Source organism: Wyeomyia smithii, chromosome 1, assembly GCF_029784165.1.
Source record: "Wyeomyia smithii strain HCP4-BCI-WySm-NY-G18 chromosome 1, ASM2978416v1, whole genome shotgun sequence".
NCBI classification, from domain to species: Eukaryota; Metazoa; Arthropoda; class Insecta; order Diptera; family Culicidae; genus Wyeomyia; species Wyeomyia smithii.
The window spans coordinates 65,748,925-65,762,146 of record NC_073694.1 but is presented as its reverse complement, the minus strand read 5'-3'; the positions used below and the strand labels follow the sequence as shown (position 1 = coordinate 65,762,146).

General features: G+C 36.0%; 1 protein-coding gene across 1 annotated transcript; it reads right to left on the bottom strand.

The window, feature by feature from the left end:
• Positions 1–7,242: 7,242 nt before the first annotated feature.
• LOC129729044 (uncharacterized) lies at positions 7,243–10,393 on the bottom strand. The gene is made up of 3 exons (XM_055687527.1): positions 9,051–10,393; positions 7,952–8,997; positions 7,243–7,889 (listed from the first exon to the last, which is right to left on the bottom strand). The coding sequence occupies exons 2-3, from the start codon at positions 8,869–8,871 to the stop codon at positions 7,445–7,447; spliced, it is 1,365 nt and encodes a 454-aa protein (XP_055543502.1). The 5' UTR covers positions 8,872–8,997; positions 9,051–10,393; the 3' UTR covers positions 7,243–7,444.
• Between the last annotated feature and the right edge of the window lie 2,829 nt (positions 10,394–13,222).

Below are 13,222 nucleotides of genomic sequence, written 5' to 3'. Positions count from 1 at the left end.
TCGTTCGATGTGACGTGACTGCTGCCGGTGGTGACTGCTGCGGTGATATCTATGTTGTCAGCAATTTGGGTGTTTGCTGGAAAAAAAACTGCTAACTGGGCGAACGGATGTGTCACGGCTGTTAACTCGCGTAAATTCCGGAATCCGCGTAAAAAAACGCGTAAATTCCGGAAACTTCGTAATAAACCGCGTAATTTCCGGAATCCGCGTAATAAATCGCGTGAATTCCGGAATCCGCACAAAAATAGCCACGTAAAAAACCGCGTAAAAAGCGACCATAGTGTATTGATCCTAATAAAAAAATAGAATTTTAAATATAAGGCCGTTACAAATTTTATTTTCATTTTATGTCACCCCCCCCCCCTTAAAAAATTTTGAATATTGGAAGGGGAAGAAAAAAAAGCTCAAACCGTTTTGTTCATTTTATTGGTTTTTCGACAGCATAAATGCTTTATTAAACAACAAACAAGTCCAGTGACAGCGAGAGTGTCGTCAAAAGACAAGCGAAATAAATAATAACAATAAAAAAAAATGTTATTTTTCAACATTTATTTGAGTGCAAGTTACAAACGTCATAACTTGCACACAAACTCTGATCAAAGATATTTCTTTTTTTTTTGCTAACTTTGAAAACCTCGGACATAAAAAGAATTCGAAATTTGTATCAGCCTAATTGATAATATAACAACTGTTGTTTAATATCATATACACACACTTTCTTTTACACCTACTAGAAATGGTCGAGTACGGGATTTTTTGTACCCGATTCCGACTGATTGAGCATTTTTTTAAATACATACCCGACTCGAACCCGAAATGTGTTTTTGTTTATACTACCCATACTCGAACAAAATATTTCAAACATTTGAGAATAATTTATTTTATTTTACCTCAACCAAACCTGAACCTGGGTACGGTTTTCGGTAAAATACTTATACCTTACCATCTTTAATGTGTACCCCACGTAGTCACGCATGTCACCGAATGTTCCAAGACGAATTGGCTTTCTTCCAACTTCGCCAATTTTTGACTTAAGCGAAACAGTCGAATTTCACTATGCAAAATTTTATAAACACAAAAATAATTTTTAATCAGTGCTTATGTATTTCAGAGTAAACTTTATTTTGAATACAATGTAGCTCGAAAATTGAAAATTGTGAAAAAGGTAATGACTTCTGGTTTCTGAAAAAACAGCTCAAATTGGCAAATGTACATCCATTATTGAAACTTCCTGACCCGGGGTGATATCCGGAAAACGGAAATCAACCCCAGATGCCATATTCAATTTTAAAATGGCGACTTCTGGTTCTGGAGAAAACTGAACATTGTTTAAACCGAAATAATGTCCAGAAACCGAGAATCAAACGTCGTTTTGAATTTAAACTTGGGTACTTCCGGCTCCTGAAAAAAAAAAATCTAAAATAACCTAATACCACCCAATATGTATGAGTATTTTTGGAACCGGGATGATAATGATACGCGTGAATTCTAAATTCCACGCAAATGAAACACTTGGAAATTTTGGAATATCCGGAAAAACCTAAAAAACTCGATAAAAAACGCGTAAAGCGAAATTAGTGTATTTTGAATTAAGGTTAAGAAAATTTAAGTTATTTTGGAGAACATGCCTTTCGTAAAACGTTTTTGACTCTCTTGCAACAGGCATAAGATCATAAAAATGTGTGTTCAATAAAACACTATTCATTCTTTAAGGGTAAAACGATTCGATGAAATATTCATAAGTATTCTAGCATGCACTTTATTGTAATATTGTAGCTCAGGAATTTTTAGATGTAAAGAAAAACTCTCCGAGAACGAGTCATAGGAAACTATTATTGTTTTTGAAGTAAGTTAAAAAAAAGCAAAAATAAACACTAAATTACGATTTGAATGAAAGAGCTGTTTTTAATATTTTTTTCTTCTTTGTTGTAAATTTTCAAAAAAAAAAACCTAGGATGGAGATATACGAGACAATTTTTTCAGAAGGGTTAAGTCTTAGAGCATTTGTCTAAATCCAACTTCTTCAAGAATAATCTCATTCCAATGCTTGTAGTAACAGTTTCAAATCAAAAAGCTCTTGGTGATCAATATTCTGAATGCACCCCTTTTTCGGAATATTTCTAAATCATGTTTAAAAAATTTTAAAATTTTATGCAAATACTAGCTGACCCGGCCAAACTTCGTACCGCCCGTTTTTTGTGTTTAATTGAGTAATTTTAAACATTCCAAATTCATTGATTCCTTGCGATTTTTTTATAGTCTACAAATGCACGAAGAATCGGCCATTGGATATGATCAAAGTAAAAAGACAAATCTGTACATCACAACTATTCTGAAAATAACCACATTGGGTGGTATTCGGTCGTTTTCAGTTGTTTTTCTGACATCAATCTGATTCAGGAAATACCCATATTAAGTTATTTCGGTTGTTTTTCAGAAACTGAAAGTGGTCATCTTTGAATTTAAAATACCGTTGGCTTCTATGCATCATCTCGATTACGGAAATATCCTTATTGAGGAATATTCAGTCATTTTCGGCTGTTTCCCAGAAGGTGCCATCCTATAAATCAAAATGTTGTCTGAGGTCCACTTGTGGATTCAGTGCATCATTTCGATTTCGGAAATACCCATGGTATTTGGTCACTTTCCGCTGTTTTCAGAAACCGGAAGTCGCTATCTTGGATTTCAAAATGGCATTTGGAGACATTTTCTGGCCTCTGGGCGTCACTTTGGCTCCGGTAAACCCATATTAGAAACCGGAAATTTTTATCCTAAATTTTAAAATGGCGTCTGGAGTCAAAAAATAAAGCCGGATAAAAATCCATGTTGTTGACCAATCAATTTGCTTTTTTTCAATAAGTAAATTGTTTGAAATTTTTTTTAAACAGATAATGGCATTAAAAAAAACTCAATTTTTGCAGATGAACATTTCGGATGTTCACTTGGGTAGTCTACAACTCATCAATTGCTCAGAGTTACTAGTATGGTACGAGCTAATGTATCAGTCGATTATTCAAGTGAAGCTGCTCTTCTATACATAGAAAAAGCATTCGATAGTGTTTAGCATAAAAGTTAAATTACGAAATTTGTAACTTTTAATTTTCTTATCTTTATAGTGATATACCTATAAAAACATTCATTCATTGATTTCCTGTCAAAGCAGGTGTATCTCAAAATAGGTAATTGATAACACTGATCGACAAAAAGAAAAAAAATCGTCTCAGAGCTTAAACAGAAAAAAGACTATAGCACTTTCACCGTTTCTGTGAATTTTGGTGCCCCTAGACGTTTCGGAAGTGCCTCAAATCTTAAGAAACTTTAACAAAGTTTTCCTGCAAGTAAACAGAAAAGACGAACACGGCGCGCCTTTTGACGCACTTCTGCATTTACCAGGGGCTCCGAAATGGGAAGGAATGGCCAAAAGCTATAATTTAATTGTCAGTTTTATCAAACTGGACGTGTTTCTCCACAAAAAATTTTTTTGTTCAAGATTCAAGTTAGCAAAAGCGAAGCTAAACTCTTTTAGTTACTGGTGGGAATCTTAGCAGAAACCAGTTTAAGTCTGATCTTTTCTAGCTTTGTGATTTAGGTGGAAAAATCTATGATAGTCATAAACAAAAGTAGTTTATAACAAATTTGAATTGTCAGGAAAAAAAATTACAGTATCAGGGAAAGTCAGGGAATTTATTTCTGGAAATTGAACCGCCACCCTGTACAAAATTTCACGCTGATCGGTTCATTAGTTTCCAAGCCTATATGGATCAGACAGACAGAACTGTATTTTAATATGTTTAGTTGAGCCTCGCACAAAAATTATATTGTTCGTTACCCGAATATGTTAGGTTCTGATTTTGGTTCAAATACCCGTATCCGACCAAATCTAACACATATACACACACTATATCATTTCAATTTCCCATTTTCAATTTTGATCACTTATTTAAAATTTTTGAGCCTAATAAAACCAACACACACATTCCCCTTACACTATAATCACACACTACCAACACAAACAATGCAAATACTAACAAAAATCACATCACAACTTTACATCAACACTCGTCAATTCTCAATTTGATTTCTAATCTATGATTTCAAATAATTTAATTATTTATTTTAAATTTCTAAGTTTAAATCTTGAAGCTAATTTTTTTACTTCTACAAATTTCATATTTCTTCATACTTATCTCTGATTACTAATCTCTTTTTTATTTCTTATCTCAATTTTATTGACTAGATAGATAACTTTTATTTTGAATCCCAAAGTTAAATTTTATTTTAATTTCTGCATTTTTATCTACTCTAACTAATCTCTGATTTTGAATTTCTAATTTTCAATATCGTACTTGTAATTTTCAACTTCTAATTAATTTCTCTCATCTCTTATTCCTTATATTCAATTTTCTATATCTGATTTCGAATGCCCAATTTAAAATTTACAATCTTTAATTTCAAATATATATTTTTTTATTTCGAATATACGAAATTTTAAATTTGAGTCCATTTAGCGTTACCCAGGTTGCACCACAAGGAGGCGGACTCATTTGCAATCCATACCCCCCATTTTTAATTTTGAAATTCTAATTTTTCTACAATTTCTGATTTTTATTTTCCCATTTCAAATTTTTAATTTCCAATTTTCTATTTCCTGTACATGGTTTCTAATTTTCAATGCATTATATCTAATTTCTAATATCGGTTTCATAATTTTTATTATCTGTTTTATAATTTCTATTATCTGATTTTATATCAATAACTTTTATATCTAACTTTTTAACAACTATAACTAGGAAATATTCGCAACTTCCAATTTATAATTTCGATTCGCAATTCCAATATTTTATTCCTTATTTTTTTACTATCTTGTCCATGATCTATATTTTATTTCAAATTTCTAATAACAATTTCTTATTACAAACTTATTTTTGGAATTTGAAATTTTTATTTTCCATTTCCAAAACTCAACCCAATTTATGGTTTCTTTTTTTCTAATTTAAAAAAATTTCAATATCCAATCGCTTATTTCTTATTTCTAATTTTCAATTGAACCTAAGAGTGCACATCTCGTCTACCACAAATCAAATCATGTCAAATCTGTGTGCAAGCTGTTTTTTCTATGAAAATAGCTTTATACAGTTTCTGAGATTCAGAAACTGATACTGAAGTTCTCAAAGGTGACTGCTTGGCAAGCAATACTTTACCCAACTCGCGCGATCCAGCTCCAACTTCAGCCATCTTCTATTTCGTAGGGAAGGCCGCTTGCCTTAGCACGATGTGAATTTTCTCCTTAATCTATTTCTTAGGGCATCCTTAACAGTCTGCTACTATTTAAGTTGTTATGTCGGCTGTGTACAGTGCGGCTATTTTGCTTACTCACCCGTTTTCACACTGGTCGTCTCAGTTTGACGTTTCATCCAGCATAACCTTTAAGCCTGTAGTATACTCTTTGTCTAATGGTCAAATATTTGACCTTCTGACATAATGGTCAAATTTATTTGACATCATGGTTGTTGTTTGCCCGTGTTTACCCCATGTTAAAATTAGAGAGTGACAAATAATTATCTTTGACCAAATTTTTATCTGTCAAAAAGTGACAAATATTTAACGCTCGGTCAAATAAAGTACTACAGGCTTTAGCAGCGCTGTTATCGGGCTACTATTTCTCTAGCGCGTTTAGCAGCGACCAGTACGGTATGAAGTGATGATAGAGCACTGCCAAACGGGGTATAGAAGCGCACCGTTAAGGATGCCCTTAGTGTAGGGCGCGCAATCGACCAACAATTTCTAGTGCTTTAAACAGATCCGCTAGCTGCAAGAACAGCGTGGTAGAGGGACACATCAAACTCAGCTTAGAAATTTCACTACTGAACTGATCCTTGAAAGCTAACAACTGACAACCTTTGTGACGCTCTCGTAGTCACATTATAGGTGTAGGTCTCCGAATTGCGGTTGCGGCCTGCTGAACAAACTAGATTGTATACGACGCTGTTCATAGCTAACTTCCTTCGAAGAATAAGTTTACGCTACATCTATGAAAAAGCAAATGTTTGAACAAAAACACTTCTCTTCGTCACATATTACGGTAGATCGAGAAAAAAAACACTCAGCCATAAGAATAAATCCGATCAAAAACTTACCCAACAAAACTCAAACTTTTCTGCTTCTCAGCAAGAAAAAATGGTATGAAATGGCTTGTAACTTTGTTTCGGCTGCTTAGCAACACGATTTTCAGTTCAGAGTTTGTGAAAATAATCGCAGTACATATATACTAAGACAAGACGCGACTAGAGATCCTCAGAGGGAGAGATAAGCGATGAAAAAACCGCCAATTTGGCAACTAGGTTTCACATATCAGAGGTGCCAGATTTCTTCTCAAAGCGCAATGTTCACTTACTTTTTTATAGTAACTGATAGTGACGGTGGAAGTCCTGAGGAATAATAAAGTGCATCACAAAAACCGTGAAGGTGTTAACTTTTATGTTTATGTTTAATTTTACATACTTTCATCATCATTCTGTAGACCATAGAAAGAATTTGTGAAACACCAGTTAAAAATCACAGTGATGAAGCAACTCAATTCATGTTTTAGCAATAAAACATGAAAAACGTGTAAAAATAAATATATTCTTTATTGAACCTTATTGCAATACCTTTCAATGTGTTACCTTTCTTGTTCGTTTGGCTCGAATTTTGACATGTTCGTTTGGCTTACAACACTCTCTTCGCATATCTCTCCCTCTGAGTATTGCTAGACGCGACAGCTGGCTTCTTATTTTTCTTTTCGTAACGGCCGTAATCCCCGTCGAAATTTTTTTGAACGTTCCATACCGTTGATGCCAGAATGATAATTTTTAACAACAATGAAAATAAAACAAATTAAAATTGCAATATATAGGCGAATAATACTCAATTTTTATTTATTATTTTATGTTCAATAAAGTTTACTTCTACTATCAAATTTTTTCTTCCTAAGTTTCTTGGTACCCAAATTTTTTCTTCCTAAGTTTCTTGGACTTCAACCGAAATAGTAAAAAACGATTAATCAATGCATTTTTAAAGTTATAACAGTGAAATACATTACTCGGTAATATCATGTACGGGGCGATCCCTTAATGATGTCACGCAAAATTTAAGAAAAATTAGCCCCCCCCTCCCCCTCGTCCCAAACTGTCACAACACCTTTGATCCCCCTCTGTAATTATGTCACGTTTTCATAACCCCCCCCCCCCTACTCGGCACCTTTTTTGTTTAGAAGTAACTGAAAATGTAATTTGTGAAAAAACTATATTTATTTCAAAGAAATGCAAAAGAGAAACAAAATTTTAACATATTACAGTTCAATCCTCAGTCCAAGGATTCTGTTGGTGCAGTCGTATATCGACGACAGGAAAAGCCGAGTCAGTTACTGTGGCATCAGTGAGGATACCTGAAAGATTATCAAAATCTAGTTCCTCTTCTTCAACCCATTCGCACTCCAAGTCTTCTCCACAACAGCCAAACATTCTTGTTCCCGTTTTGCCACAATTTTTGTAGGACGCACTTTCCTCACTGTTGTAGTGGAAGTGTTCTTGTGAATTTTCTTATGCTCGCGAAGCATAACAACCGACGCAAAATATAAACCACAAGTTGTACATATTCGTTCATTTAACGAACCGTTCACTGATGGGCAGTACAGGTCGTATGGAATTGTTTTAAATCCCAACATAATCTTTGGCAGGATTTTTTCACGTTGTAATGAGTTCAACACGAACATTGAAGGAAACCGTTGAGTTTCGTCCTTAGACGTCCCAATCAAGGCATGGCATGTTTGGGACAGAGAGATTGGAGGAGGCAAAAAACCATTAGGATTTTTCTGTTTGATACTACTTCGAACTAGGGGACAACAGTTTCTGAAAATATGGATAATACATTTTTATCACTCGTAACCTTCAATAACTTGTAAGGAAATTACCTGTCTGTACATTTTACTATCTGAAGCAGATACTGGCTGGTTCTTACATGTACCGCAAACCAGTTTTGATCACCGTGGTTCGAAGCTGTGAATCTAAATGGGATCCAAAATGATCGTGCGGTATGACCAATCCGGAAAGTTCCCAAAGGGGCCATACGTCGCTCCACTCTGTTGAAAGCCCTTCTTCCCGGTGCATTCGTTACAAACATCGCGTCTAAATTATACTCTTTGAAATGATGTATTGCAATTTGGATGACCTTGCGGTACCGAGGGTTTTCGTCCGGTCCGCCATCGACAGTAAAAACTAGAACCGGTTTGACTAGTCCATCAATTTTCAAAATACTGTCGAACGCTTTTAGGGTAAGCAACCGCTTGAAATCTAAAGCATGTGAAAATGCTGTTGAAGAAGAATGTTTGCCTGAACGGATAGCCACGTAAGTTGGTCCAGAGTATCCTACAGCCTCCGGTCTACCAAGGCCGTTCAATTTGATCTCGATACCAGCGTATACTGACGGGATAAGTTTGTGCTTATTCGCGACGATCCAGTCATGCTCAGGTAGCTTGATTCGGTACTCAACATGCATGAGAATTGGGGACTGCTTGTTGGCAGCCGTGAGCCCAACTGCCACGCGCGCCTTATCGTCCTGGCTGATGATTCCCACTTCATTGGGTCCAAGTATAGATGAAAGCTCTTCCAATGCTCTTATGGTCGCTGTACAAAATCGACCACCGCAATGGTCCTTATGATGGGCATTGCTCGCACGTAGCAGCTTCACTGGCACCGTGTTGACATGACGTTTTCCTTCAAAAGAATCAACCCGTTTTGGTATCAATCGAAGGTATGTTGCTGACCTTTTGATAGCGTATCCTCTTCCTTGAAGTGCAGAAGTCAACTCATCTAAAGTTTTGAGACTCCTCATACTCTCATCGCGTCGTTTTTCTTGAGCCGCAGAACCGTGTAGTGCAAGATCACATATGGTTTTAAGAAGCTGTGGTTGCTGCTCCTCATGACGGGCCTGCAGAATTTCGGGTTGAAAGATAATTTCCTGAAATATTAAAATTTAGTGTTTCGAGTATACGACCAATATTACACATTTACCTGCTTCTGGAATGTCACATAAAAGCTTCTCTTTTGCCTTCTTTATTTTTTCGCGATATTTCAGTTGACGTTCTCGATCATCTTTCTTGATTTTCAAGTTTAACCTTTTTACTTTTGAGTCCTTCTAGTTTCATCTGTTCGTCATTTGTTAATTGTCCTGAGTGCTTCTTGTTGGTCAGAAACATCACTTCAGCGTTCACGTGACTGATCTCGGTTTTAAGCTGTTCCTGCGCTGGAGCAGGACGTTTGAGTAAACCTGATGATGACGGCTGAGGATATTCCTGAATGTCGTTAGAAGGCTTTTCGCATTGTGATGCTTGGGCTGGTTCCGTGGCTGGTTCCTTAGAAACATTCAAAGATTTTCCCCAAAACTGAAGGAGGTGCCCTTTTTTCTGTAACTGTAACGCGTCCAGCTCTTTGATTTTGTTGTTGATTTTTTCCTCCAAGACGGCGACGTCTTTGCCCTTACATTGATTCCAGAAATCGACAGCATTTAACTGGCACTGTTGCTTTTTCTTATCAGGAAATGCTTTTAAGTACGCACTGTATAATGATTTAAAAAGATCACTTCGATTCATGATTGCAAGTTTTACTTTTCACAAACAAACTACCGACACCTTTGTTTGACAGAGACTGGAAACAGGAATGAACTTGCGCTGCCATTCATAAACAAACATGTAAAACTAATGGACACTGTGTTTTTCAAACTTAAAAATAAAATTATGTGTTTTATTTTATGAGTAAATTTTAAGCAAAATAAAAAGCTATACTAGCATGAATGAATGATGCAAGTAGGTATAACACCAATTTAAGTTGGACAATAAGCAAGCGCACCGTGAAGCTGCCATTCACCGTTGATCGTTGCTGTCTTGGATAGCAAGCGATTTTCGCATCTATTAGGTTTGGGTGCCACACAAACGAAGCAACATTTGATTCGATAGTTCTTTTTTTTTTGTTCATACAACATTTATTTGACACGGCACAATACTCAATAGTTCCTTGTTGCTACTCGTTGTATTGCTACGGCGTTGCCAAAATTATGAACTCACTGTTACCTGAGCATTTCTATTTCCGGCGGTTGTTGTTTTCAAAGCCAAGCACCGCTCGGTGTGGTTATGGTTAGGTATGTTCGGATATCCGTATCCGCATCCGTAAATGCGAAACAATAGCCTAAATGTTGACATACGCATCATGTATCACGAGATATCTTGCGGATGTTGAAAAAAATCGCTTCATAACATTTTATTCTTGGTGTATTTTTTGCTCGCTTCAAAAGCTTTCATACTGCGGCGCGACAAATCGACGAAATGAGCGAATAAAACACATCTGCATCCGCATCCGTAACATCCCTTAACAACCATAATTTGGTTTGCTTGCTTTAACAAGTAACTCGGTGATATAGCTGTTTTTTTTTTGTTGAAATGTGATGTCACACTCAAGCTAGCCCCCCCTCCCCCATATGTCACAAAATGTCACAATAACCGTAACCCACTCCCCCCCCCCCTAAGTGCGTGACATCATTAATGGATGGCCCCTACCTTGCAAACTTTTGCATCATTATTTATGAACAATTATAATAGCTAAATTATGACTCTCCAGCATCACTGCTTTACAGTGAAAAGTAACCTCGTTGTATTTTCTACGTAACGATTGCGTTATCGGATTCAGTCAATCAGCAGCCGGTTCAAATTGGTTGCATGTAACGGTGACCAGCTGTCGCGTCTTGTCTTAGCATATATAGTTTACGACAGCTTGCTTTGTTTGGTTTCTACCGTTTCTACGCGGTGCGCGTCAAAAACCCATTAATGGGTAAAATTCTACCCATTTTAATTTTCATATGGCACTTTTCTGCAGTTAATCACGCAAACTGACGTACACTGGTGTACATATAAGATTTCGTCATGCATTAATTTATCGCATAATGAATTTATGACGAATACTTATTTCCACCAATGTAAGCGATAGCAAGTAAAATTTTCAGTGCGAAACATTTTGCTAAAAAGTTTGTAGAGCTTGTGAACAAATTTCAACAATCAAAAAGTACATAATGAGTCTACCTGATGACAAAACATTGTCGAATGCATAATTTGTAGAAGATGAATTACCCTTTCAGACTAACAATACTCAGAGAGAGATATAAATATTTTTGACGTCTATGAATAAAAGGCTGAGAGACTAAATAGCAATGAAATAGACAATAAAAGCCATTGAATTTAAATCAAAAGTACAGTAACTAAACATGTAACACCTGCCTTCACAAAAAATTCAGTTCCATCCAAACGCTGTCTCGCTATCGATGGTGAGTTCGCAAACTGCGCACTCCTGCTACAGCTGTCAATGTCCGAACTATACGTAAACAAATCACACAATCCGCGTAGGAATAAATTAAGTTTCAAGTCTGTGAAAGAAAATGAAAATTCCGCAATCAATGCAGGCATTTTGACAGCACATTGTTAGCCTAATTTTCAATCCGACTTTCACGGTGTAAAGTGCACCAATACATGCAGAATTGGAGAGTTCTATTGAAACGATCCGCAAATATATCGCAATCGCTACGGGGAAGAAAAGAGAGGTATCTCTTTCTGACACTAGCTTAAATTTATTTGATATTCTGCCTGAGTAAGAAGCCGGTGAAATTGAATTGTTCGAAAGTAAAACCACATACTTAGACATACGTAACACTGGCGATATTTTTTTGGTACTCTTTGCCCCACATCACCCGGTACCAACACCAGTATGAACTGCTCGACGAAAATGAACGGAATGAATTTTCTTCATCGCGGCTCACTCGAGCCCTCAACAAAATCCCTTACGAAACTGTCAAAAAGTTGTTTACAAAATCAATGCTGCATTTTTCGAGTGGGAACGAAACAAATGCAGGGCTGCGCAGGTACACAACCTCCATAAACTACTCAAATAGAGGTTTTTTTTACAGATGGTACTTTCGAGTAGTTCATTTTGTACCAACTTTTTTGGAAGATTTCTTCCTGAGTGTTACGTATGTCTTATGTATGTGGTTTGTCCTTATACCAACTGTCATTGTAGTGATTTAGAGCGAATTTCAATTCTTCATTTAAAATACGAAGGATAATGATATAAAGTTCTGAAAAATCACGTTTTGCACAGAAAATTACCCTCTTTCAGATGATATAATACATTGATCGAAAATCCGTGAATAGCTGAACGACCCTATTGTCACAAGGCTAATTGGGAAAGAAATAAAACTCATATTGAAAATAATTTCAATAATGAGCTAGATTTGCAAAACGAAGTGAATATTGATTCCGCTTTGGAAGCATTGAAATGTGCAATTATTGATGCAAGAAATTATTCTGTTCCAAAGGCTCAAGTGAAATTTGATTCACCAATAATTGACGAAAATCTTCAACTTCTAATTCGTTTGAAAAATGTCCGCAGACGTCAATATCAACGTTATCGTGACCCAGGTTTTAAAATTATTTATAAAGATTTACAAAAAGAGATTAAACATAGGTTTACTCTTCTGAGAAATCAAAATTTTGAGACTAAAGTTGAAAAATTGAAACCATATTCAACTCCCTTTTGGAAGCTGTCGAAGATTCTTAAAAAAACCAGATGAACAGTTTGGATTTAGCCATGAGCATTCCACTGCTCATCAATTGCTCAGAGTTACTAAAATGATACGAGCGAACAAATCTGAAGGTTATTCCACTGGAGCTGCTTGTTTAGACATAGAAAAAGCATTCGACAGTGTTTGGCATAACGGTTCGATTGCGAAATAGCAAACTTTTAATTTTCCAATTTTCCTAATCAAAATTTTAAAAAGTCATCTTACTGATAGAACTCTGCAGGTTGTCTATCAGAATTCAAAATCTGATAGATTACCTGTCAGAGCAGATGTGCCTCAAGGTTCAGTCTTGGGTCCAGTCCTGTACAATATTTTTTCTTCAGATCTTCCTGATTTGCCTCCAGGATGCACAAAATCATTGTTCTGTGATCATACAAGCATTTCCGTAAAAGGAAAAAGTTTTCGTGTCATATGCAGTCGATTGCAGAAAAGTTTAGATATTTTTTCTTCCTATTTGCGAAAGTGGAGAATTTCTCCCAATGCTTCTAAAACTCAAATGATAATTTTTCCCCTTAAGACTAGGGCTACTTTCCTTAAGCCAAACAATAATCACGTTATCAAGATG

Bases quoted from the DNA above. Each gene is read 5' to 3' on its own strand.
- LOC129729044 (XM_055687527.1), bottom strand. From the start codon at position 8,871: ATGAGGAGTCTCAAAACTTTAGATGAGTTGACTTCTGCACTTCAAGGA. The intron at 7,890-7,951 runs GTAATTTCCTTA...CCATATTTTCAG, and splicing joins ATAGTAAAATGTACAGACAG to AAACTGTTGTCCCCTAGTTC.